The sequence below is a fragment of the Ipomoea nil genome, unplaced genomic scaffold (genome assembly GCF_001879475.1).
Source record: "Ipomoea nil cultivar Tokyo-kokei standard unplaced genomic scaffold, Asagao_1.1 scaffold2480, whole genome shotgun sequence".
Taxonomy (NCBI): Eukaryota; Viridiplantae; Streptophyta; class Magnoliopsida; order Solanales; family Convolvulaceae; genus Ipomoea; species Ipomoea nil.
The window spans coordinates 1957925-1985882 of record NW_017618908.1 but is presented as its reverse complement, the minus strand read 5'-3'; the positions used below and the strand labels follow the sequence as shown (position 1 = coordinate 1985882).

The following is a 27958-nucleotide window of genomic DNA, read 5'->3' as shown; positions in this document are numbered from 1 at the left end:
AAGTATAAACCAATGCGATCAAGATGAGTGATTTGCTGGAAACCATATATGTGGGATATAATGATATCGAATATAGTTGATACTTTATATGGATTGGATATATTGTAATTCTTCATCATAACTTAACCCCATCCAACTTCACTTTTTGGTGCTCCGTCCATGGTTATTATATTCAATCATAATGTATAGTAGGAGAGTCGTTTTAATTTAATGTGTTGTTTCAGTATAGCCGCCTGGAATGTCAAAGTAGAGTCTTAATTTAATTTACTTTTTCTATTGAAATAATACAAGATAATCTTCACCGTTGTTAAGCAATAAGCTAAGTGCGCTGGAAATCAAATGCGTGTGTGAATGAAATTTGTTTATATTAAATCATGACAAATGTGAATACCTTTATGAGAAAATAAAGAATAAATTATTAGCAGGCATGATTATATTATTCAAAATTTGAGCTCTTTCCGTCATTATAGACTACTTGAAATATATATATTTATTGTTAAAATATTTTTTGGGCCGAAGTTACTCAGCTCTCATTATTGTATGTGTGAAACTGTGAATATATAGAAAAAGGTGGTCCAAGAAGAAAGGTATTCTCTCAAAAGTCAAAATTGAATCAGTGAAATTGGAGAAAATTAAAGTAAACATGGCCGGACTCGTTGCTCACTCCCTAATTAGCTTATAAATATTCATTGGATACGTTCTAAGAAATACATACAAGAAAAAAAAATGTGGGGTGGAAAAGAAAGATCAGTAGCTGCAGCTATGGTGATGATGATGAGCTTCACAGTGATGCTAAGTTTGGCAGACGTATATAATATGAGTGATGAGGCCTATCAGTATAAGCAAGCTGGGATATCTATGGTTCCAGAGGGCTGTCCAAATCAGTGCGGCAACGTTAGCATCTACTACCCCTTTGGAATTGGACACAACAAAGATTGCTATTTCAACAAATGGTTCCTCATAAATTGCACCAAATCCTCAGAGGGTGTGGAGAAGCCGTATTTGAGCTCCTTTTCCGATGACCATAGCGTAAGAGAGATTCTGGGCATTTCCTTTGAGACTCAGGCAATAAAACTCAAACAGTCCATCTCTCCTGTCTGCCAAACCACCACCCGGTCCGGCGATGAAAGCAATAATATCACCATAATTTCCAACACCAAATTATCCCAAACCCCATTCTTTTACTCTTTTAGTTACAACAAGTTCATACTTTTAGGTTGTGGCGGCAACGCTCTCTTCACCTCGCCTGGTGAGGGTATACTAGGTGGATGCACCTCGTTGTGTGGCAAATTCACGGAGAGGCAACATCGTTGCTACGGCATAAACTGTTGCCAATTCCAGGTTAACACATTCTACGACGACAATGTAAAAACATACCAAGTCAACTTCACAAGTACAAACTCGGCCTGCAGCTATGCCTTCATGGTTGATCAAGATTGGTTGGCTGAAAGCTTTCCGGGTAGCCGCCGGCAAGAAGAGCTAGTTGTTCCGGTGGTGTGGAAGTGGACCATCCCACACTTGCCTCCATCCGTCCCCTCAGACTACTGCACCCGCGATGATTGGTCTCACAGTAGTGATTATTATTATTGTTCATGCCCATATCCTAAGAAAGGGAACCCATTAATTGCAAATGGATGTCATGGTACGTAAGCCACTAATCTATACTATATATATATATATATATATATATATATATATATATATATATACATTTTCATCAATATATATTCAGGTGGAATGAGTTTAATTAACACAATTCTTGTTTAATCACAACTAATTAAAACTATTCTTCCATCTCATGCAGGTGGTCATCGTAAGCTCACGGTCAAGGAACAATCTGCTATTATTGGTCAGTTACTTGAATTTATGTACTTATAGTATCAAATATATAATTATGCAGGACTGTCCTAATACTATAGTTTCTTTCAAAAGTATTACATTTTTCATAAGATCACATTTTTTCAACATAAGTATTACACTTGTTGGAAAAAAAAAATATCTTAAAATGGCATAAAATGACATGTTAAGTGACTATTTTTTGGTACAATTATTAGTGGGGTCCACTTTCGATTTGGGTCAGGTGAAAGTGGATTCGGATTCTTCGTAGTGAGACGAAGAGATTGATTTATTGTACGCTCAAAACAGATAATGAGTGAATGAGATATTGATTCTCAAAGTAGACCCATTTGAGTTGAAAATTGAAGGGAAAAAGTGAGCTTTGCCCCACATTGGTTTGGAAAGTGGATTTGCCCCCCTTATATACAAGAGCTCTTTTGGAGCTTGTAGAATTATATAGTATAGAGGCTCTCTCGCGCGGGGGGAGCGGGGTGCAAATCAAATTCCAACTAGAAACGAGATAAAAAGGCTTGATTCAAGCCCGAGCTCGTGTGCGCCGGCACCTGTGAGCACGAATGTCGAATTGGCTTGGTCTTTGGCCGTGGCCGAAACTTGCAAGTGAGGCTAGAGGCCTAGGCTTTGGCCCGCTTGCAAGTGAGGCTAGAGGGCTAGAGGCACCTACGGGCACGAATGTCGTCGGGCTTCTCCTATGCCGAATTGGCCAGGCTAGAGGCTTCGGCCCTATGAGGCTAGAGGCTTTGGCCGAAACTTGCAAGTGAGGCGTGACGGCCCTATGAGGCTAGAGGCTTTGGCCGAAACTTGCAAGTGAGGCGTGAGGCCTATGAGGCTATAGGCAACTTGCAAGTGAGGCGTGAGGCCTATGAGGCTATAGGCTTTGGCTGATCGGCTTCGGCCCTATGAAACACTTGTGCAAGTTTCGGCCCTATGAGGCTAGAGGCTTTGGATGATCGGTTTCGGTCCTATGAAACACTTTCGGCCCTATGAGGCTAGAGGCTTTGGATGATCGGTTTCGGTCCTATGAAACTTGTGCAAGTTTCGGCCAAAGCCTCTAGCCTCATAGGGCCGAAACTTGCACAAGTTTCATAGGACCGAAGCCGATCGGCCAAAGCCTCTAGCCTCACCTACGGGCACGAATGTCGTCGGGCTTCTCCTATGCCGAATTGGCCAGGCTAGAGGCTTTGGCCGAAACTTGCAAGTGAGGCTAGAGGCCTATGAGGCTAGAGGCTTTGGACGATCGGCTTCGACCCTATGAAACTTGTGCAAGTTTCGGCCCTATGAGGCTAGAGGCTTTGGCCGAAACTTGCAAGTGAGGCTAGAGGCCTATGAGGCTAGAGGCTTTGGCCGATCGGCTTCGGTCCTATGAAACTTGTGCAAGTTTCGGCCCTATGAGGCATGAGGCTTAGAGGCCTATGAGGCTAGAGGCTTTGGCCGATCGGCTTCGGTCCTATGAAACTTGTGCAAGTTTCGGCCCTATGAGGCTAGAGGCTTTGGCCGATCGGCTTCGGTCCTATGAAACTTGTGCAAGTTTCGGCCCTATGAGGCTAGAGGCTTTGGCCGAAACTTGCAAGTGAGGCTAGAGGCTTTGGCCGAAACTTGCAAGTTTCGACTTCGGCCCTATGAGGCACGAATGTTTTGCAAGTTTTGGCCCTATGAGGCTAGAGGCTTTGGCCGAAACTTGCAAGTTTCGGCCACGTTGAGGCTTGGCCGAAACTTGTAAGTTTCGGAAAGTTCAGCCCTGGCGCAAGGCCGAATTGAAACTCCTGTTGTGACCGTGGGGGTTTTAATTCAGCTGTTACGGAGTTAATTCTTTGAATTAATTCCAATTTTAATTTTTTGAATTAAAACTCAAGGTAGTGGTTGCTGTTACAGGAGTTGTAGGGGTGCCTTTAAATGCCAAATTAAAAACTACTTAATCCTTCAACCCTATATAATAGAGGGTAGATAGAGATTTACAACAACAAGAAAGCATAATTTCCAGCCTCAAAACTCTCTGCTTCTACACTTTCTTTAGTCATACTGTGTTCATCACCTTGCTTTTGTTTGCCGGATTCCTTGTTTGGGTGTTCAAACATTGAATCAGCAAGTTTTATCCTGGGAAGCCTAGGCCACGAAGCTCCTATCACTTTTGGGGGGTGGCAAATAAGGTTTTAAAGAAAGAGTGATCACTTACTCTTGCAAAAACCCAACACCAAACACTAGCCAAATTCTTCATCCTCCCTTCCCTTTGCTTTCCAGAAAAATAATAATCTTATTTAATTTGATTATTATTTGTTTTTCTACCAACGGTTCCAACAACACTTTCTCTAATAAATATCAATCAATTAATTTATTCATTATTAGTATTACACTTTTTCCTTTTAAGTAATTTTTCAACCATAAATATTATATTTTGATTTAAAAGTACGTATTATGTTTCTAATCATAAATATTATTTTACTATCTTGACTCAACCCATTTCAAAGGAGACTCGCCCTTAGCTTTTTGTTTATCAACTTATTGTAGTCTAATAAATATAAATTAAGCATTATATTCATATGAAGTTTCATTCTAATCACCTACATCACTCAATCTCAGGTGTTAGTGCAAGTTTTGGAATTTTGTTGTTAGTATGGGGTTGTTTCATCCTCCGTAAAGCCATCAAGACGAGAAAGATGAAGAAACAGAGACAGAAGTTCTTCAAGCGTAATGGAGGTCTCCTTTTACAACAACAACTCTTAGCTAAAGACGGGACTATAGAGAAAGCTAAGATTTTCACGGCGAGTGAGTTAGATAAGGCCACTGATCATTTCAATGCCAATAGAATTGTAGGCCGAGGAGGGCAAGGCACCGTGTACAAAGGAATGTTAATTGACGGACAGATTGTTGCAGTTAAGAAATCGCAAGCCGTGAATGAGAACCAGTTGGAGCCCTTCATTAACGAGGTTGTCATTCTTTCCCAAATAAATCATAGGAATGTTGTCAAACTACTGGGGTGTTGTTTAGAGACTGAAGTTCCCATTTTGGTTTATGAATTTATACCAAATGGGACACTTTTGAGCCTTATCCATAACAAATTTGGCGACGAGCTCATTCCACTTTCATGGGATATTCGCCTCAGGATTGCATAAGAGGTGGCTAGTGCTTTAGCTTATCTTCACTCCGCCTCATCAATTCCTATATACCACAGAGACATCAAGTCGAGTAACATCCTTCTGGACGAGAAATTTCGAGCTAAAGTTTCAGATTTTGGAACATCAAGGTCCATTTCAATTGACCAAACTCACTTGACTACCATAGTTAAGGGTACTTTTGGTTACTTGGATCCCGAATATTTTCGTTCCAGTCAATTCACAGATAAGAGTGATGTTTATAGCTTTGGAGTAGTCCTTGCCGAGCTCCTGACGGGACAAAAGCCAATTTCATTTGAAGCTAATGATGATGAGGATAGGAGCTTGGTAACACGCTTTCTATTGTGCATGGAGGAGAACACTCTTTGGAAGATTCTTGATGTGGTAGTTTCAGAGCAAGGAAAAAAGGAAGAAGTGATGGCGGTTGCTTGGCTTGCACAACGTTGTTTGAACTTCAATGGAAAAAAAAGGCCTACAATGAAAGAAGTGGTTGTAGAGTTGGACGCCATTAAAGCATCTAATCCCCACTTCTCCACGGTCGTGGAAACATTGGAAACTGAGCCAAATTTCGTAGCATAAAATTTTACTATTTTGCTACATTCTTCAGGTGTATCCAACTAATCAAAGATTGGCAGAAATTGAATTGTTTGTCACTCTCACATTCAAGCATACCTGTCTCATAGTGTCTTTTCATGGGATGTAAAGAACTAATTGTTACATTGTGAACCAGGATTTAGCGTTTTAAATTTTAATTTTGACAGCGATCGTTTGTTGTTTAGTTTATGTTACTGGATTTTTAATTATAAGGCATGTGTATGTGTCTTGTGTTATGCATTTCTATGTCTCACGTTATGCAATTATGTTTCTTAAGCGTATGAATTTTGTCCCTGAAATAGATTAGTAGTTTTTTAATGCAAAACATATTGTTTGTCTTATTTTACACATTTATGTCTATATTATGAAATTATGTGCCCATAGGACATAAAATATCTATATAAATCAGATTTGAAAATAAGTAAATATATAACATACGTATGTGTTTTGTGTTGTGAATCTTTGTGTCTCGTGTTATAAAATTTTATATCTCAGGAGCATTGATTTTGTACTTAAAATAAATTAAAATGAATAAGGTTCAAATTAACGTAACCTGAAAATGCAATTAGGTCACTGAACGAAAAAAAAATGTAATTAGGCCACTGAGCACCCTAAAAACGTGCAATTAGGCCCCTGAACACTCCAAATGCATGCAATTTCACCGGATAGCAGGTTACCTGCTTACGTGGCAGTTGAGTTGACATTTTTAATAATTTTTAATAAATTTTAATAATAAATTTTTAAAAATTGAAAAAAATTAAATAATAAATAAATAAATAAATAATGATATCGATCGAATATAGTTTGATATATATTGTAATTTTTCCTCATATATAACTTAACCCCACCATGACTTTTTGCAATCATTATGCCATGGAACCGTGTTCACCATTCATGGTGAACACGGTCCCAACAGTGTTAGTGCACCGTTATCTTTTATTTTTTTTCCCCTTAATTAATCACGTGACTTTTCTTCTTCATTTTCACATTTCGCGGTTTCACTTTAATTTGAGACGAGCAATGATTTCGGACATTCATAAATTATGAATCCATGCCTGCACATTCACTTTGGAACCATGCCTGCACATTCACTTTGCAAGCTTCTTCAACATCATAAATTATGAATTTTCTGTTATGAGATTATGAATTTTCTGTTATTAGATTATGAATTTTCTGTTATGAGATTATGAATTTACAGTACATTCATAATCTCATAACAGAAAATTCATAATCTGACCAAACGCGCGCCGTTAACACCACATTAGCGAATTTTATTTTTTTACGTAAAAACAGCGCCGTTTGGACCCGTGTTCACCATTCATGGTGAACACGTTTCTAGGGCATAATTTGCCGGTGCTCCGTCCATGGTTATTATATTCAACCATATCTGACTCATAATGTATAGTCGGACAGTCGTTTTAATTTAGGCCCTGTTTGGTAAAAAATTGGCCTATAGGCCAATTTTGGCTTATTTAACCACTATTGATTGTTTGATTTAGTTAAAATATCAATATAAATGTTTGGTTAATTAGCTTTTTGCAACTCCAAAAGGCTAAAATTTAAAAAGCTACTCCAAGCAACTTTTTTAATTATCTTTTTGAGAAAAGAAACTATACCAAACAGCTATCAGCTAAAAACTAATTTACCAAACACTTTTCTAAAATCAGCTATATTATCAAATATTCGTACCCTCTAATTAACACAATCAGCTAATAGCTAACAGCTATCAGCAAACAGTCATTTTACCAAACAGGACCATTAAATTAAAACGACTGTCCTACTATACATTATGAGACAGATGGGGTTGAATATAATAACCATGGACGGAGCACCAAATACTCATGTTGGCCGGGGTTAAGTTATGATGAATAATTCTATATATGTTCACAAATCCATCATAACCAATATCCCACATGGTTTCCACTTTCCAGCAAATCACTCATCTTGATCGCATTGGTTTATACAAATTAATATTGAATTGGTTCATAGCCCACCACTGTACTATTTTAGTGTGGAAATTAAAGTCATAAGAATTAATAGTCCATTAATTAAAGAAAGTGCATTATGCATGTGGAGTTAGTGTCAGCGCGTTTGGAAATTAAAGAATTTCATCATATTGAATTGAAAGCATTCAAAAAAAAGAATTGAAGCTTCTATTTACAAAAAGTGGATATGGATATCCAGAGTTGTTGGAGAGTCACATGACCGCAGATTAGCAGATATCATTTCCAATTCCAAATTCTCAATATAGAGAGGGAACACAAGATTTCTATTTATGAAAAGTAGACCATAAATATTGACATTAAGCAATAATAAATTATATTTAGTAAAAAAAATAATACATTTAGTCAACTGCTCTAGCTAGAAAGATTGTGAAAGGAATGGAATGATATATCCTTTCAGGGTAAGGATTTCTTGAGGAGTTATTGATTTAATTTGTTGGTAGTGTTTCAAACTAAAATAGTCATCAAATTATATAGGCAAAACCCATTTCAAAGGTGATTACTTTGTTGCCAACAAAGGCTCGTTTTCATCGATTGTTATACCATGGACCAAGGTTCATATTGCATTGTGAACCTTGATACAAAAATTTTATACCTTTAGTTAACACATTTTGTACCACAGTTAACAGTTTCTGTATATGTAAACAACTAACTTATTGCTGACACATAATATGACAGTTACAATTTACAGGTACATAAACTATCAAATGCAGGTACTTAATGCATCAACTACATATACAGAATCTGACTTGATAATTGCTAGCTGACACATAATATGATAGTTACATATACAGAAACTATCAACTATAGATACAGAATGTGTCAACTATAGAATCTAAACGTTATTTTGGACCAGTGTCTACAATGCAAGGTAGATCCTGGTTCATGGTATAACTTGCATGTTTTCATCGTCTTAAATGTATATTTATTATTTCATATATTTATCGTTATCCATGTTTGTATGCAGGGACGGAGCCAGAAATTCGGTTTGGGGGGGGGGGGGGGGGGGGGGGGCGAGGAAGTACGGACAGATTCAAAAAAAAAAAATCCAATAAAGGCGAAACATTAAAACAAAAGAGATAATTTAAAAAAAAAAATACCTAATAAATATAGTTGTAAATATCATAACAAAATATGAAACATAATTAATTTGATAAAATAATTTGAATAGAAAACACATTATAAATTACACATCTCATTATTAATATAAAAAAATGTTATATAGTTGCCAAGGATTCAAACCCTTGGGCCTTTACTATTGTCAAACAAGTGCTCTACCAACTAATCTAACTCATTTCTTGTTGACATTAAAAGTTTTTTTATACTAATACTAACTCTTGTACTGTATATACATATATATACATACAAAGATTATATATAGGGTGGGGTGGGGTGAAGTGAGGGGGGCAGCTGTCCCCCTTTGGCTCCGTCCTTGTTTGTATGTACGCATATATCCAAGCTAAGTATACAACATGTCACAAGTTGTAACAAATGATACAAATTTTAATTGAACACGCTCGACATATATACCTGTTAGCTGAGGTTTTAGAGTTGTAGAAAAAAAAAATTGAGTCAACCACAAAATAAAAAATGATAAGCCTCCAACTGTTCATCAAAACTAACAAAAAACGTGCAGACTAACCCGATTAGAATCCCTACCCAAAGTTGCAATATAATGAAATGTTATATTATATATCCCTTCTCCATTAAACCTCTTGTCTTTATCATTAGATGACTCAGTTTATATCCACCTCGCATAGACACCCAACACACTTTTAACTGTTAAAAATATGGAAAAAAAAAAAATTCTAATTCTCTTAATTGGAGAAGAAAATAGTATAGAGCTTTGGAAGTAAAAACATATTCTTATTGAACTGAATAAAAAGTGTTTAATACATTAGCTAGACTAAGGAAAAATAAATATGATAGCACGTTAGATTCAATTTTCAGTGTTTTGCCGACGGGCCGAGAGACAAGCATGAGATGCTATAATAGCGTCCAACTCTGTGGCTACTTCTTTCATGGTAGGTCTATTCTTCCCGTTGAAGTTCAAACAACGATGTGCAAGCAAAGCAATCGCCATAACATCTTCCTTTTGACCTTGCTTTGAAACTTCCATGTCAAGAATCTCCGTGATACGGTTTTCTTCCATGGACAATAGAAATCGTATTACCAAGCTCCGATCCTCATCATCATTAACCTCAAATGAAATTGGCTTTTGTCCAGTAAGGAGCTCAGCAAGGACAACTCCGAAGCTATAAACATCACTCTTATCTGTGAATTGACTTGACCGGAAATACTCAGGATCCAAATAACCAAATGTACCCTTCACTATGGTAGTCAAGTGAGTTTGGTCAATTGAAATCGACCTTGACGTTCCAAAATCTGAAACCTTAGCTCGAAATTTCTCATCTAGAAGGATGTTACTCGACTTAATGTCTCTATGATAAATAGGAATTGATGTCGCTGAATGGAGATAAGCCAATGCATTAGCGGTCTCAGATGCAATCCTAAGGCGAATATCCCACGAAAGAGGAATGAGCTCATCGCCAAAATTCTCATGGATAAGGCTGAAAAGCGTTCCATTTGGTATAAACTCATAAACCAAAATGGGAACTTCTGTTTCCAGACAACATCCTAGTAGTTTCACAACATTCCTATGATTGATTTGGGAAAGAATGACAACCTCATTGATGAATGACTCCACCTGGTTCTCGTCCACAACCTGTGATTTCTTAACCGCAACGATTTGCCCATCAATTAACATTCCTTTGTATACTGTGCCTTGCCCGCCTCGACCCAGTATTCTATTGGCGTTGAAGTTATCTGTGGCCTTATCCAACTCACTTGCTGTAAAAATCTTTGTCTTCTCTACTGTCCCTTCTTTGGCTAAGAGTTGTTGCTGTAATAGGAGACCTCCATTACGCTTGAAGAACTTCTGCCTCATCTTCTTCATCTTTCTCTTCTTGATGCCCTTATAGAGGATAAAGCAAGCCGACAATAATAGCAAAAATCCAAAACTTGCACTAACACCTGAGATTGAGTGATACAATTGAAGAGAATGTCAATATAATTTAGATTTAGATTAACATGAATGCTTAATGTATGTTTACTACGATATGTATTTCAAAGGGTTAAACTTACCAATAATAGTTGATAGTTGCTTGACAGTGAGCTTACCATCGTCTGCATTTGAGGAAAATAGCTAGATTAGTAAACATTTATATATATTATGCTCCAGACAGATGCAATTAATTAAACAGTAAACATTTATAGAGAATATATATATATATATATATATATATATATATATATATATATATATATATATATATATATATATATATACCTTGACATCCATTTGCTAAGTAAGGGTTCCCTTTTTTGGGAGATATGCAGTAACATTTCCAAAAGGTAGTACTTGAAGAACTTGAATAATTGTCGCAGGTGTATGAGGAGGATGGAGGCAATTGCAAGTAGTGGTGTTGGATGTTCCTGTCGAGGGATGAGATGAAGAACTCAGGTGAGAGGAAAGTTGACAGTAAACATTGAAGAGAAGAGTGGAAAAACTCATTAACTGTTCTGGAAACCAGTAGGATGATACATGTAGAGAAGCTGAGATGATAAAAACGGTTACAACAGAATCTTGGAAATGTAAGGACTAATCTACCCTTGATTTATTTACTAATCGTGGAAATCAAGCAAACATTGCTGAAAATACTGCTGAAAAGTCTGGTGAGAGTTCTGAAACTTTACTTTTAGCCAGCGATAGTTTTTCTGCAGATAAGAACATATGGTTCTTGGATACTGGGTGTAGTAACCATATGTGTGGGAAGAAAGAATTGTTTTCTGAACTGGATGAATCAGTCCGGTCTGAAGTGACATTTGGCAATAAGTCAAAGGCGCCAATTTTGGGAAAAGGTAAAATCTCTATTCAGTTGAAGGATGGTACTCACAATTTTATATCTGATGTGTTCTATGTTCCTGAACTACACCAAAACTTGTTGAGTATGGGTCAGTTGTCAGAAAAAGGATATAAGATACATATTGCTCAGGGGTGTTGTACCATTGCTGATGCTAAAGGAGTTTTGATTGCAAAGGTAAATATGTCTCAGAATCGACTATTTCCTTTGAAAATTAAGCATACTCTCCTTGCTTGCTTTAATTCTGAAGTTTGTGATGCAAATTGGTTATGGCATATGCGATATGGGCATTTTCATTTTTCTGGATTAAACTATCTTGCGAGAAAGGAACTTGTTTTTGATTTACCTGTTGTGAATGTCCCTGATCGTATATGTGAGATTTGTGTGATTGGGAAGAAGCATAGAGATCCCTTCCCTGTGGGCAAGTCAAGGAGAGCTACAAAACAGTTGGAGATTGTTCACTCAGACCTGTGTTCGTTGGAGGTTCCCTCACATGGAGGTTGTAAGTACTTTATTACTTTCATTGATGATTTCAGTAGAAAAACATGGGTTTACTTTCTGAAGCAAAAGTCTGAAGCATGTGATGTTTTCAAACAATTTAAGGCTTTTGTTGAAAAGCAGAGTGGTTATGAAATTAAAATCTTGAGAACTGATAGAGGTACAGAATATATTGCCTGTGATGATTTTCTGAAGAAGAAGGGTATTCAACATCAGATGACAGCTAGATACACTCCACAACAAAATGGAGTGGCTGAGAGGAAAAACAGGTCTATCATGGATATGGTAAGGTGCATGTTGAAATCCAAGGATCTGCCTAAACCTTTTTGGGCAGAAGCTGTTGCTTGTGCTGTCTATGTGTTGAATAGGTGTCCAACTAAAAGTGTGTGTGATAAGACACCTGAAGAAGCTTGGAGTGGGAGAAAACCCTTTATCAAATATCTCAAGGTTTTTGGATGTTTGGCATATGCCCACGTGCCGGATCCATTGAGAAAGAAGTTGGATGATAAAGGTGAGAAATGCATATTCATTGGTTATAGTGACGCTTCAAAGGCTTATAAACTATACAATCCTGAAACTAAAAAGGTTGTTATAAGTCGTGATGTCACTTTTGATGAATATGGTGCTTGGGATTGGTTAGCTAAAGATGAAAGTTCAGTTGTTATTCCTGCTGTTGAAAATATTGTTGAAGAGCAACCGATTCCAGATAATGTCCAGTCTCCTTCACAGCCAGAGTCGTCAGTTCGACGATCTCAGCGCGAGCGCCACTTACCAGCTCGCTTGCAAGATTATGTTTTGGGTCATGATAATGACTTGTCGGATGAAGAGATTATTCAATTTGCTCTTTTTGCAGATTGTGATCCTTTATCTTTTGAGGAGGCTGCTACAGAAACTCATTGGCTTAAGGCGATGGATGAGGGGATACGTGCCATTGAGAAGAATGGTACCTGGGAGTTAACAGATTTACCTCCTGGGAAGAAGCCAATTGGAGTAAAGTGGGTTTACAGAACGAAATACAAGTCAGTATATCCAACTTGAAGACGGAGACATTTCTTAAATTGAAGAATGAGATATTGGGATGACCAATATATCCAACTTGGTTTAAAGGAGGCAATGTTATAATAATAATAATAATAATAATAATAATAATAATAATAATAATATTATCATTATTAGTAATGGTTAAACCAAGTATTAAATTAGTTTGTTATGAATAATGCATGGATGCAGTAGGTGGGTTATGCATGGTATCACTACATAGATTGTGGCCTTAATTGTAGCTTTACATGGAGCATTACTCCTAATCTTTAGCTTTATTAGTGGTTATCTTTTAGTATAAATAGGTTACTATTGTTCATTCATTAATCATCAATTCAAAGAGTTATTTTTCTCCTCTCTCTCTCTTCTCAATATATAAATATAATATATAAATATATTATATTTAATATATATTATAGATATATTATATTATATTTAATATATATTATATTAAATATATTATATTTAATATATCTAACATATGTGCTGCTGCTAGGTGTTTGTCTGTAGGAGCATCAACGAACTGGCTTAGTTGCTGCACGGCGTAGGCTTTGTCGGGCCTTGTGGCAGTGAGGTATAGCATTCTGCCTACCAAGCGTCTGTAGCTACTGGGATCAGCAATGGGAATTCCATCAGTGTGAGATAAAGTTAAGCCTTGTGCCATTGGTGAACTTGCAGGCTTGCATCCGAGAAATCCGGTTTCATCAAGTATTTCCAGAGCGTACTTTCGTTGACAGATATTTAGGCCATCAGCTGAATATTTTGCTTCAATCCCCAAGAAGTAACTCAGACTGCCTAGATCCTTAATTTTGAAAGTGCTATCCATAAACTGCTTGAGCTCTTGTATTAAGTCTAGCTGAGCACTGGCCACTATAATGTCGTCAACGTACACTAACAGAGCAATAAATTTGGTTGCAGTTCCTTTTGTAAACAGAGCTGGATCGGACTTTGATTGAGTGAATCCAATATGAAGTAATGCTGCATTCAACTTGGAGTTCCATTGCCTGCTTGCTTGTTTAAGACCATATAGAGATCTAAGCAATCTACAGACTTGTTGTGGTTTCTCAGCATGAAATCCGGGAGGTAGAGACATGTATACTTCTTCATTCAAATCTCCGTGCAAGAAGGCATTGTTAACGTCCATTTGGTGAATATGCCAGGCCCTAGAAGCAGCAACATTTAGAAACGTCCGGATTGTGGTTATTCTTGCCACTGGTGAGAAGGTTTCAAGGTAATCCACACCAAGTTGTTGTGTGTAGCCCTTGGCTACTAGCCTTTCCTTGTGCCTCTCTATCGTACCATCTGCTTTCAGCTTAGTCTTATACACCCACTTGCATCAGATCGGTGTCTTTCCCGGAGGTAAATCACTTAGTTCCCATGTGTTGTTCTCTTGTAGAGCTGTGATTTCAGCATCCATTGCATTTCTCCAACACAGGTTTTTGATGGCCTGGTTGTAAGTTCTAGGCTCATCCACAGCAGTGATAGCCATTGATAAGATCTTGTGATGTGGAGTAAGGCCATTATAAGAAACGACCTTAGAAAGAATATGAGGAGTCCCATCTTTTGCTACTGTTTCACAGTAGTAATCACGTAGCTTGCATGGAACTTTTCTTTGTCTGTTCGAACGTCTGATATATATGGGAGGATCCGGTTGGCTTTCCCTATTTTCTGTGTTACTGTCATTCTCAAATGGAGGCTCTGGAGATGTTTTGCTGTCACCTGGTGTAGTTTGGGCAGTGCTGCTTGAGTCGTTAGTGGCATTCACTGGCTCAAAATAAAGAGGGACTTGCATAGGATTACTGTTGGCTGCTTCATGGTTCATACTGCCATTGTCAACTTGGAGATGGCTCATGTTCAACTTTTGAAAGTTAAACTCCTCACAATTAGATACAGGGATGATTGGCAGAGAAGGTCCACAAACAGATGGTGGATCAGTATCAATATTCATATTTTTGTTTCCAAAAGGAAATTGTGTTTCATAAAACACCACATCACGAGAGGTAAATATCAATTTTTCATGCAGATCATAGATCAAATAACCTTTTGTATTTGCAGGGAAGCCAACAAAAATACCTTTTCTGCCTCGTGCAGCCATTTTGTGCCTTGATTGAGATGGGGTGGATGCAAAGCATAGGCAGCCAAAAACTCTGATGTTGCTAAGATCAGGGATCTTCTTGTGCAGACGCTGATAAGGGGTTGTCCATTCAATAATTGGAGATGGTAATCGGTTGATCAGATATGCAGCATGAAGCACACATTGCCCCAGAAATCCAAGGGAAGATTTGCTTGAAAGCGGATGGCCCTTGCTACACTCAATATGTGTTGATGTTTGCGTTCGACAACCGCATTTTGCTGAGGCGTATTTACGCATGATCGCTGGTGGACTATGCCATGCTCATCAAAGAAGTTCACCATGTCAAACTCTTTCCCGTTATCACTGCATATAGTCTTGATTGACACACCAAACTGAGTGTGAATAAACTTGTGAAATTTCTTAACCAATTCTTGTGTTTCAGACTTAGCTCTCATCAAATGCAACCATGTGTACCTTGAATGATCATCTACAATAGTTAGAAAGTAATGTTCTCCCCCTAACGACTTTACCATGAAGGGCCCCCAGATATCTATATGTATAATATCAAAACACGCAGGTGACATAGTTTTGCTTATAGGGAATGGGGATCTCTTGTGTTTGGCAAGGTGACAAACTTCACAAGCTATACTCTTAGTATTAGGAACAGAAAAATTTTGCAGGTGTTGCATCTTATTAACGGGAAAATGTCCCAATCTTTGATGCCAAAAAGATTTTCTAACATTTCCTGGGGGTTCAAGCAGCAAGTATAGGCCCTTTTCTTCTTTAGCAAAACCAGTCATCTTCCCATGTTTCTCCCGAAGAAAGCACTGATCAGAGGCAAAGATTAAGTCATAAGGTGAATCTTGAAGAAATTTTGTAACAGATAGTATGTTGAACTGAAATGTAGGGATATGTAAAACATTTTTCAGCCACAACCCATCTCTGAGCTTAATGTTTCCCATATGTTCCACTGCAATATGTCCTCCATGTGGCAGATTAACCACTGCTCCTTCAATAATATGATATTCATCAAACAGTTCTAAAGAACATGCTATGTGGTCAGTAGCACCCGAATCCAATATCCATACAGATGAATCCAATATAATTGAATTAACACGAGTATTGGTTAAGCATCTACCTTCATTTTGAGAGTCATCCTTGTGCATAGGCATGAGAGAAACAGCTGCAGTAGTGGAAGCTTTGTTCTGGCCCATTTGTGTCTGTAAGAGAGAAATGAGCTGTTGAATCTGGTCAGATGGAACACTGCCATTGCTACTAGTAGATGCTGCCATTGTCTGTTGTTTTCCCTTCGACTTGAAACCTGGCACCCAGCCGGGGGGATAACCGTGCTTCTTATAGCACTTCTCCACTGTATGGCCATTCATGCCACAAAACGTACATTTTGCAGTCTTGTTTGTGTTGCCATTATTCATGTTTCTTCTGCCATTGAAATAATTGACTGCAGCTACCACATCTTCATTGATCGTCTGTGTAGACTGCATAGCATTGGCATGGCTTATCTCCAAGGTACTCATGTTTGTAGCATTCATCTGTCTCTCATACTTTTCAGCCATAACAAATACTCTGTGAATGTCTGGCAGAGGATCTAGAACTAGAATATTTGATTTCAGGGAATTATATTCATCACTTAAGCCTTGTAGGAACCTGATGATGCGATCTACCTCCCGTTCAGTCTTGATTTCCTCAATTAAATCACAAGGACATCTTGGATTGCATCTACACATTGGAATCGGCCTTAGTTCGTTCATCTGTTCCCAAAGAGCTCTACACTTAGTGTAGTATTCGGTCACTGAGAGATTTCCCTGCTTTAGACAATTGATCTCGTTTTGTAGGGATGAGATGCGATGTGCATCTCGCTGAGCGAACCTTTTCTTCAAATCATTCCAGACTTCCGTAGCTCTTTCCATATAGATGATACTCTGCACAATGGAAGGGTGAACTGAATTGCAAATCCATGAGCAAATCATGAGATTGCACCTCCTCCAAGCGGCGTATCGACTATGCGATCTGTCCGGCTCCATGACGCTTCCGTCAGCAACGGCCCACTTGTTTTTCACCTCAAGTGCGACGCGCATAGCAATGCTCCATGTGCCGTAATTATCGCTACCGGAGAGGGGAGGACTGACGAGAACTGTGTTGGAACTCTCGCTACTGCTTAGATGCAAGGGATTTTCTATATCGTCTGCTCGGTTACTCCTCTGTGGAGTAGTGTTTTGCGGATGGCTTGTCGGAGTTGTGCGAACGGGAGATCGGAGGATCGGCGTGGTAGGATGCGATCTCTGACTGACTGTCCAGTGCCGGAAACCGCCGCGGCGTAGCTAGCTCTTGGCCGCTCTGATACCATGTCGAGGGATGAGATGAAGAACTCAGGTGAGAGGAAAGTTGACAGTAAACATTGAAGAGAAGAGTGGAAAAACTCATTAACTGTTCTGGAAACCAGTAGGATGATACATGTAGAGAAGCTGAGATGATAAGAACGGTTACAACAGAATCTTGGAAATGTAAGGACTAATCTACCCTTGATTTATTTACTATCTTCAGGGACTTTATTGTCTAATAGTTCCACCGCCACAAGACGGGAACAACAATAACCTCTTCCTGCCCGCTGCCTGGTGAGCTTTTAGCGAACCAATTTTGATCAACAATGAAGGCATAGTTGCGGGCATTATTTACAAACAAGTTTGTAAAGCTGACTTGGTATTTTTTTACATCGCCGGTTAAATAAGCTTCGCAACAGTTTTTGCCGTTGCAAGGTTGTTCAAGTTGCGTGGTTTTGGCATCACACCACGAAGTGCAGCCGCCTAGTTTACTTTGATCAGGCGAAGTGGAAGTGAGGAGAACGTTGCCACAACCCAAAAGCATGAACTTGTTGTAGAGTCCAGAGTAGAAGAATGGGGTTGCAGCTAAATTTGTGTTGCCCCTAATTATGGACAATGAATTGTTATTATTGTTTCCCCCAGACCCGCGGATGAGAGGAGAGATTGTTTCTTGGATTGTTATTGTTTGACTTTCGAAGGAAATGCCCAGAATCTCTCTTATTCTGCCACCATATTTGCCATTGGTAAAGGCCCTCAAGTAGGGCTTGTGGACACCATGGGAGGAGGAGGAAGATTTGGTGCAATCTATGAGGAACCATTTATTCAAATATCAACTTTTGTTAGGACCAATTCCGAAGGGATAGTAGATGCTAACATTGCCGCACTTATCTGGACAACCCTTTGGAACCATAGATACCCCATCTCGCTTATACCAATAGGCTTCATCAGACATATCATCTTCAAATGCCAAAGTGAGCATCGCTGTGAAGCTCATCATCACCATAGCCACCGCTACTGATCTTTCTTTTCCACTCCACATCTTTCTTTTTTTTCTTTTTTTTTTTTTTGGGTATGTAAGTGTATGTACTGTTCCTATTCTTTTCTTGTGTATGTCTTGGAACCTATCCATCCAATGAATATTTATAAGGGAGCTGAGATAGCATGTTTTACTTGGGCTGCAACACAACCAAATTGATTAACCCCAATAATTATTTTAACATTAAATAGGTTTAAAGTAGTCTATAATGGCGGCGGAAATTCATTCATACACACTTTTCCAGCATGCTCATTGCTCTACAGCTGGTGAAGATTATCTTAATTAACTAAGTATTATTTCAATGGAAAAAGAAGACTCTACTTTGACATTCCATGGCGGCTATGCTGAAACAACACATTAAATTAAAGTCATAAGAATTAATAGTCCATTAATTAAAGAAAGTGCATGCATGTGGAGTCAATGTCAGCGCGTTTGGAAATTAAAGAATTTCATCATATTGAATTGAAGCTTCTATTTACAAAAAGTGGATATGGATATCCAGAGTTGTTGGAGAGTCACATGACGGCAGATATAATTTCCAATTCCAAATTCTCAATATAGACTGTGAACACAAGACTTCTATTTATGAAAAGTTTAGTAGACCATAAATATTGACATTTAGCAATAATAAATTATTTTTAGTAAATAACAATACATGTGGTCGATCAACTGGTCTAGCTAAAAAAGATTGTGAAAGGGATGAAATGATATATCCTTTCAGGGTAAGGATTTCTTGAGGAGTTGTTGATGAGAACTGATTGTATTATATTTTCTGAACTTGATTACAATGAGATCAGATGATGTGAATATATAGAATAGAGAGTCACAGTGTGACAATGATAAGAAGTAGAGAGTCACAGTGTGACAAGGATAAGAAGTTCTAAACAGACTCATATACATAGAGTCCTAATACTCCCCCTCAAGCACAGTGTATACTAGTAACCTGTAGCTTGTCCCTTAAGGAAGAAAATCTAGGTCCAGGCAGAGCTTTGGTGAAGATATCAGCAAGTTGATCCTTTGTGGAGATGAAGTTGACTTGGATATCGCCCGAAGCTACTCGATCACGAACAAAATGATAATCAATCTCCACATGCTTGGTGCGCGCATGAAAGATTGGATTGGCACTCATATATGTAGCTCCTAGATTATCACACCATAATTTTGGAATGGAAATACCCGGAATCTGTATCTCACGCAATAATGACATAATCCATAGAACCTCAGCACAAACATCTGCAAGAGCTTTGTATTCAGCCTCAGTGGATGACCTGGCAACAGTTCTCTGTTTCTTGCAAACCCATGATATAAGATTGCTCCCCAAGAAAACAGCAAAACCACTCGTGGATTTTCGATCGTCAGGACAACCAGCCCAATCAGAATCAGAGAAAGCATGAATGTCTCTAGATGAGCACTGTCGTATGCGTAAACCATGATCAACTGTTCCCTTAACATACCTGAGTACCCGTTTGAGCTGCTCCCAGTGTGATATGGTGGGGGCATGCATATGCTGGCATAACTGATTAACTGCAAAGGATGGGTCAGGTCGTGTGACAGTGATATATTTCAGTGCTCCAGCTAGACTCCTGTACTGTGTGGGATTATCATATAGATCTGAATTGAAGGGGACAGTTTTCGAGACAGAGATAGGTGTAGAAAGGGGTTTGCATTCAGACATTCCAGCCCGTTTTAAAATATCATTCATATACCGTTGTTGAGATAAAATAATCCCATTGTCACTCTTAACTGTTTCAATGCCCAGAAAAAAAATTTGGTTCACCAAGATCTCTGATTTTGAATGTAGCAGACAGTTTGGACAAGAGCTGAGACATAATACCTTGATCACTTCCCATTACAAGAATGTCATCCACGTACACCAATAGATAAACCAAAGCAGAGTCTTTAGAGTAATAGAACAGAGAGACATCTGTCTTGGATGCTTGAAAGCCAACCGATAATAAGAACGTATGTAGTCGATTAAACCAAGCTCTGGGAGCTTGTTTTAACCCATACAGAGATCTTTTTAACAAACAAACATGATTCGGGAAGTTAGCATCAATATAACCAGGGGGTTGCTTCATATAAACTGTTTCAGCCAGATTACCATTCAGAAAAGCATTATGAACATCTAGCTGTTTGATAGACCACCCAGATGATAAAGCTAAAGATAGAAGGAGTCTTACAGTCGTAGGCTTTACCACTGGACTAAAAGTGTCGAAGAAGTCCTGACCTGGAACCTGATTAAAACCTTTCGCAACCAGCCTGGCTTGGCTTTATGCCTTTCAATAGCACCATTAGCCTTTCTCTTCGTACGAAACACCCATTTACAGCCAATAATATTCATACCTGCAGTGGGTGGAACTAGAGACCATGTGTGGTTATGCAGGAGAGCATTGAATTCTTGGTCCATGGCTTCACGCCACTCAAGATATTTGACAGCTTGAGAGTAACATGTGGGTTCCGTGGGATGCACTTGAGCTGCTAGAGCAAAAAGAGGAGCATCTGCGTTGCTGCGAGTGGCCATAGAGTGAGTACGGACATTGGGCCTGATGGACCGCCCACGTGGACGGCCTCGCCGGCGAGCAACAGGCTCTACAGGATCACCCGACGAGGCAGCCTGTCCAGGATCCACGGCTGGTTCGAATGAAGCAGGTAGCGGCGGTTCTGGCAGCTCATCATTGGACACGGCAGGAATAAGTGTGCTGTGACTGAGAACAGATTCCGCCCAAGGTCCAGAAAACGGAGTAGATAGATCCTGCAAAGAAGTTTTAGTAGCAAAGGGGAAAACTTCTTCATCAAATCTGACATGCCTACATGTGTAAATCTTATTAGTATGTAAGTCCATGCATCTGTACCCCCTAAAGGACTCAGGATAACCTAGGAAGACACATGGAGAAGACCTGTATGACATCTTATGACGATTATATGGTCGAAGATGATAGTAGCATAAACACCCAAAGACACGAAGAAAAAGATAGGAAGGAGGGGATTTATGTAACAGGAGATGAGGACTGGAGTTATTTAATACAGAAGATGGCATTCTGTTAATTAAATAGACAGCAGTCTCAAAGGCAAAATCCCAAAATTTTAAAGGAACAGAGGCATGAGCTAGAAGAGCCAGACCAGTTTCAACAATGTGACGATGTTTTCGTTCAACACGACCATTCTGTTCATGTGTATAGGCACAGGATTGTCTATGTTGAATTCCTAATTGAACAAACAAAGAATGCAACTTTTTGTACTCAGCACCTAAATCAGACTGAATGGCCTTTATTTTGCAATTAAAGGACCGTTCAACAAGAGTACGAAATTTATCAAAGATGACATAAAGATCAGACTTTAATTTCATAGGAAAGAACCATGTATAACGGGAATAGTCATCCACAAAGATCACAAAATAACGGAAGCCAGAAGTAGATAAAGTGGGCGCAGGACCCCAAATGTCTGTGTAAATAAGATCTAGGACTTGAGAACTAGAGGAAGCAACACGGGGGAGGGGAAAACGGGCAGATTTGCCTAATTGACACGCATTGCATAAAGAATTATGACAACGAATATTATCACGAGACCCACTAACCAAACAAGAACGAAGTATATGGCTAAGAACACGGTTATGAGGATGACCTAGACGATTGTGCCAAGTGGAAGCTGAGGCACGAGCGGAAATAAACGCTGACGGAGACGAACTAGGTAATGAAAGTGTGTATAGTCCCCCCGAACTATTGCCCCGAAGAAGTATTTCCTTGGTATTGATATCTTTTACAACAAAAAAGGAGGGGTGAAACTCAAAAAAGACTTTATTAATTTTATGAATCCCAAAACCCTAGCTAACTGATACCAGATGAGAACTGATTGTATTATATTTTCTGAACTTGATTACAATGAGATCAGATGATGTGAATATATAGAATAGAGAGTCACAGTGTGACAATGATAAGAAGTAGAGAGTCACAGTGTGACAAGGATAAGAAGTTCTAAACAGACTCATATACATAGAGTCCTAATATTGTTGATTTGTTGGTAGTGTTTCAAACTAAAATAGTCATCAAATAGGCAAAACCCATTTTTAAGATGATTATTGTGTATTTGTGTTGCCAATAAAGGCTTGTTTTAATCGTCTTAAATGTACATTTATTATTTCGTATATTTATCGTTATTTATGTTTGTATGTACGCATATATACAAGAGTATACAACATGACAAAAGTTGTAACAAATTACACAAGTTTTAATGTAAAAAAATTCCATATACACACGTTCTAAGGACATTAACAGCTGGTGAAGAATGATAAACACAATATGACACAATATGACACAGTGAATAACAATCTCTCCTCTCATCCCCGGGTCTGGGGGAAACACAAATTTATCGGCAACCCCATTCTTCTACTCTGGACTCTACAACAAGTTCATACTTTTGGGTTGTGGCAACGTTCTCCTCACTTCCACTTCGCCTGGTCAAAGTAAACTAGGCGGTTGCACTTCGTGGTGTGATGCCAAAACCACGCAACTTGAACAACCTTGCAACGGCATAAACTGTTGCGAAGCTTATTTAAGCGACAATGTAAAGTTATATCAAGTCAGCTTTACAAACTTGTTTGTAAATAATACCAGCAACTATGCCTTCATTGTTGATCAAAATTGGTTCGCTAAAAGCTCACCAGTCAGCGGGCAGGAAGAGGTTATTGTTGTTCCGGTCTTGTGGCGGTGGAACATCCAACACCACTACTTGCACTTGCCTCCATCCTCCTCATACACCTGCGACGATTTAAGTTCTTCTAGTTGGTAACTGCTCTGTCGGTTTGAATGGAAAGACAATGAAGTCCAACGGTTAATTTCCAAAAGCTATGGTGTAGTGTCTGTTCTATCCGATATTCACTCAGTACTATAACTGACAATAAACGATCTATCTAATTTATCATAATAATTTCCCAATTACACGTTGGAGTTTACAATACTTTAACACTAACATTCCAAACGCGCTGGCACTGACTCCACATGCATGAACTTTCTTTAATTAATGAACTACTAATTCTTATGACTTTAATTTAATTTCCACTAAAATAGTAATTAGTACAGCGGTGTGCTATGAACCAATATTTGTATAAACCTATGCGATCAAGATGAGTGATTTGCTGGAAACCATGTGGAATATTGGTTAAGATGGATTTGTGAACAGAATTTTAGTTTGTCAACTTATCTTTAGATAAAATAGTAATTAGTACAGCGGTGGGCTATGAACCAATATTTGTATAAACCGATGCGATCAAGATGAGTGATTTGCTGGAAACCATGTGGGATATTGGTTAAGATGGATTTGTGAACAGAATTTTAGTTTGTCAACTTATCTTTAGATAAATTTGACCTAAAGTCTATTTTTTATATATATAAAGATGTTAATGAAAAAATATGAATAATTAGAATGTTTAGTTGTTTTATCTTGACTCAACCTATCTTAAAGACTCAAATAATTCGTGTGGTGTGGCTATATATGTTTGGGCTTAATATGTTTTTGTGGAATATTGGTGACATGTTTTATGGTTGTCACTCCTTTGTAATTTTCCTAGCGTATGCCCTACTTGTGTTTGTACATATTTGTTTGATCAGAATAAAAAGTACTCCATATTAGAAAACACTGACAATAACTCTAGATATAATTATGTATGATATATATAATGATATTGAATATAGACATAGTTGATACTTATATGGGTTGATATACTGTAATTTTTTTTTTATCATAAGTTAACCCCAACATGACTTTTTGGTGCTCCGTCCATGGTTATTATATTCAACCACAGGAAAAATGACACTTTTTCTTACTGACTTATATACTTATAGTATTTTTCCCTCATGAATTATTTATGTAAGCACATTAGCCTCCTCAATTATTTTAAAAGTGGTGGTTTCTCCCCTGATATATTAAATTGACATTTCTACCCTTAAAATAAACATTTTATTTATTCTTCTTCTCCAACAAATTATTGCGTATATGTAAGGATGACCATGGTTCGATTTGAACTGAACCGGACACTATAGCAATCAAATTAAAACTTTCCGGTTATGATTCAGACCTAGAACCCAATATTTGGATTTTAGTTTATTAAAATTATGAATCGAAAAAAATTGGATCCTGAACCGTGAACTGGCAGTTCCGGATCCGGTTCGCAATTTTGAGCCGTGTTAATTTTATTTTTTTTAAATAGTCTAAATTCAACAATAAATGTATTTTATTTTTTTTCAGTTCAAAACATGAACCGGCCGTTTCGGTTCATGATTTTAATAAACTCTAAATATCGGGTTTCAATTATAAATTGTAATGGGAATATTTCGATTTGATTGCTATAGTGTCTATTTGGTTTGAACCAAATTGTGGTTATAATTTGTTGGAGAAGAAAAATAAATGAAATATTTATTTGAAGGGTAAAAAGTCCATTTAACATTTCAGAGAAAAAAACAGCCACTTAAATAATTCTGGGAGAAAAAGTATTATAAGTATATATAATTCAAGAGAAAAAAGTGCTATTTTCCCTTCAACCACATCTGACTCATAATGTATGGTAGGACAGTCGCCATGATTTACATCCTCCCAAATGCTCTGTCGGGTCGGAGTGTGGGGGGCCCTTAGAGTTGGGGTTCAGCCTTTTGGAAGAATGGTAGGACAGTCGTTTTAATGTGTTGTTTTAGCATAGCCGCCATTATAGACTAGTTGAAACCTATTTATTAAAGCAAAATATTAAATGTAGTACTCCTATTTTCTACTCCCAACTTTTATTCCTACACACAAAATCTTAATAGAAACACTTGTATTAGGATTTACATGAAAAAAAAAAAAAAAAAAAAAAAAATAGTCAATCACATTAGGAAGTAAAATTTAAAAAGTATAATTTGGTAATCTATGTACTAGAACTCTTTATTAAAGTAGATTAGAGTCTTAAATTACTTTTCCCATTTAAATAATACAAGATACTCTTCACCAGCTGTTGAGCAATGAGCCTGCTGGAAATGTGTGTGAATGAAATTTGTTTATATTAAACCATAACAAATGTGAATACCTTTATAAGAAAATACCTTTATAAATATTCATTGGATGGATAGGTTCCAAGACATACAAAAGAAAAGAATAGCAACAGTACATGCACTTACATACTAACAAAAAAAAAAAAAAAAAAAAAAAAAAAAAAAGATGTGGAGTGGAAAAGAAAGATCAGTAGCAGCGTCTATGGTGATGATGAGCTTCACAGTGATGCTCACTTTGGCATTTCAAGATGATCTGCTTGATGAAGCCAATCGGTATAAGCAAGATGGGGCATCTATGGTTCCAAAAGGTTGTCCAAATAAGTGCGGCAACGTTAGCATCTATTATCCCTTCGGAATTGGGCCTAACAAAAGTTGCTATTTGAACGAATGGTTCCACATAAATTGCACCTCCTCCTTCTCCCATGGTGTCCACAAGCCCTACTTGAGGGTCTTTACTGTTGGTGGCGAAGGAGAGATTCTGGGCATTTCCTTAGAAAGTCAAACAATAACTATACAACAGTCAATCTCTCCTTTCATCCGCGGGTTTGGGGGAAACAATAATAATTCATTATCCATAATTGGGGGTAAAGCAAATTTATCTCCAACCCCATTCTTCTACTCTGGACTCTACAACAAGTTCATGCTTTTCGGTTGTGGCAATGCTCTCCTCACTTCTGATTGGCCTGATCAAAGTGATCTAGGCGGTTGCACTTCGTGGTGTGATGGCAAAACCACGCAAATTAAACAACCTTGCAACGGCAAAAACTGTTGCGAAGCTCATTTACTCGACGATGTAAAAATGTACCAACTCAACTTCACTAACTTGTTTGCAAATGCCAGCAACTATGCCTTCATTGTTGATCAAGATTGGTTCGCTAAAAGCTCACCAGGCAGCTGGCAGAAAGAGGTAGTTGTTCCGGTGGTGTGGCGGTGGAGCATCCTAGACGACTACTTGCACTTGCTTCCATCCTCCTCGTACACCTGCGACAATTTCAGTTATGCAAGTACTACCTATTGGAATTGTTACTGCATATATCCCAAAAAAGGGAACCCTTACTTAGCAAATGGATGTCAAGGTATATATATATATATTCTCTATATTTTGTTGGCTGGCTCAAGATTTTGTTGTTTTACTCATCTGCATTTAATTTTCTTCTAATGCAGATGATGATGATGATGTCAAGCAACAATCAATTATTATTGGTAAGTTTAACCGTACGTTTGAATTACATATGCTAGTATAATATAATAAATAAACATACATTAAGCATTCATGTTAATCTAAATCTAGATCATATTATTGACATTATTCTCTTCACTCGCATCACTCAATCTCAGGTGTTAGTGCAAGTTGTGGATTTTTGCTATTATTGTTGGCTTGCTTTATCCTCTATAAGGCCATCAAGAAGAGAAAGATGAAGAAAATGAGGCACAAGTTCTTCAAGCGTAATGGAGGTCTCCTATTACAGCAACAACTCTTAGCCAAAGAAGGGACCATAGAGAAGACAAAGATTTTTACAGCAAGTGAGTTGGATAAGGCCACAGATCACTTCAACGCCAATAGAATATTAGGTCGAGGTGGGCAAGGCACAGTATACAAAGGAATGTTAATTGATGGGCAAATCGTTGCAGTTAAAAAATCGCAGGCAGTACACAAGAACCAATTGGAGTCATTCATCAATGAGGTTGTCATTCTTTCCCAAATCAATCATAGAAATGTCGTGAAATTACTAGGGTGCTGTTTGGAGACGGAAGTTCCCATTTTGGTTTATGAATTTATACAAAATGGAACGCTTTTCAGCCTTATTCATAACAATTTTGGGGATGATAAGCTCATTCCTCTTTCGTGGGATATTCGTCTCAGGATTGCATCAGAGACTGCTAATGCATTGGCTTATCTCCATTCAGCAACATCAATTCCTATTTACCATAGAGACATCAAGTCGAGTAACATCCTTTTGGATGAGAAATTTCGAGCTAAGGTTTCAGATTTTGGAACATCGAGCTCCATTTCAATTGACCAAACTCACTTGACTACCGTAGTGAAGGGGACATTTGGCTATTTGGATCCCGAGTATTTCCGGTCAAGTCAATTCACGGATAAGAGTGATGTTTATAGCTTCGGAGTTGTCCTTGTTGAACTCCTCACCGGACAAAAGCCAATTTCCTTTGAAGTTAATGATGATGAGGATCGAAGCTTGGTAACACGTTTTCTATTGTCCATGGAAGAAAATCGTATCATGGAGATTCTTGACAAGGAAGTTTTAAAGAAAGGTAAAAAGGAAGATGTTATGACAATTGCTTGGCTTGCACAGCGTTGCTTGAATTTAAATGGGAAGAAAAGGCCTAACATGAAAGAAGTGGTCATAGAGTTGGACACCATTATAGCATCTCAGCCTTGTCTCCCATTAGTAGAAACATTGAAAATTGAGTAAGACGTGCTATCATAATTATTTTTCCTTAGTTTAATGTA

General features: G+C 38.0%; 2 protein-coding genes across 2 annotated transcripts; one reads left to right on the top strand and one right to left on the bottom strand.

The window, feature by feature from the left end:
* Window positions 1-721: 721 nt before the first annotated feature.
* Window positions 722-27958, top strand: LOC109153015 (wall-associated receptor kinase-like 9). Its single transcript, XM_019300734.1, has 4 exons — window positions 722-796; window positions 25716-26561; window positions 26650-26688; window positions 26824-27958. The coding sequence occupies exons 1-4, from the start codon at window positions 727-729 to the stop codon at window positions 27918-27920; spliced, it is 2052 nt and encodes a 683-aa protein (XP_019156279.1). The 5' UTR covers window positions 722-726; the 3' UTR covers window positions 27921-27958.
* LOC109153017 (wall-associated receptor kinase-like 1) lies at window positions 9407-18539 on the bottom strand. The gene is made up of 5 exons (XM_019300736.1): window positions 17682-18539; window positions 14320-14322; window positions 10911-11056; window positions 10706-10747; window positions 9407-10594 (listed from the first exon to the last, which is right to left on the bottom strand). The coding sequence occupies exons 1-5, from the start codon at window positions 17975-17977 to the stop codon at window positions 9501-9503; spliced, it is 1581 nt and encodes a 526-aa protein (XP_019156281.1). The 5' UTR covers window positions 17978-18539; the 3' UTR covers window positions 9407-9500.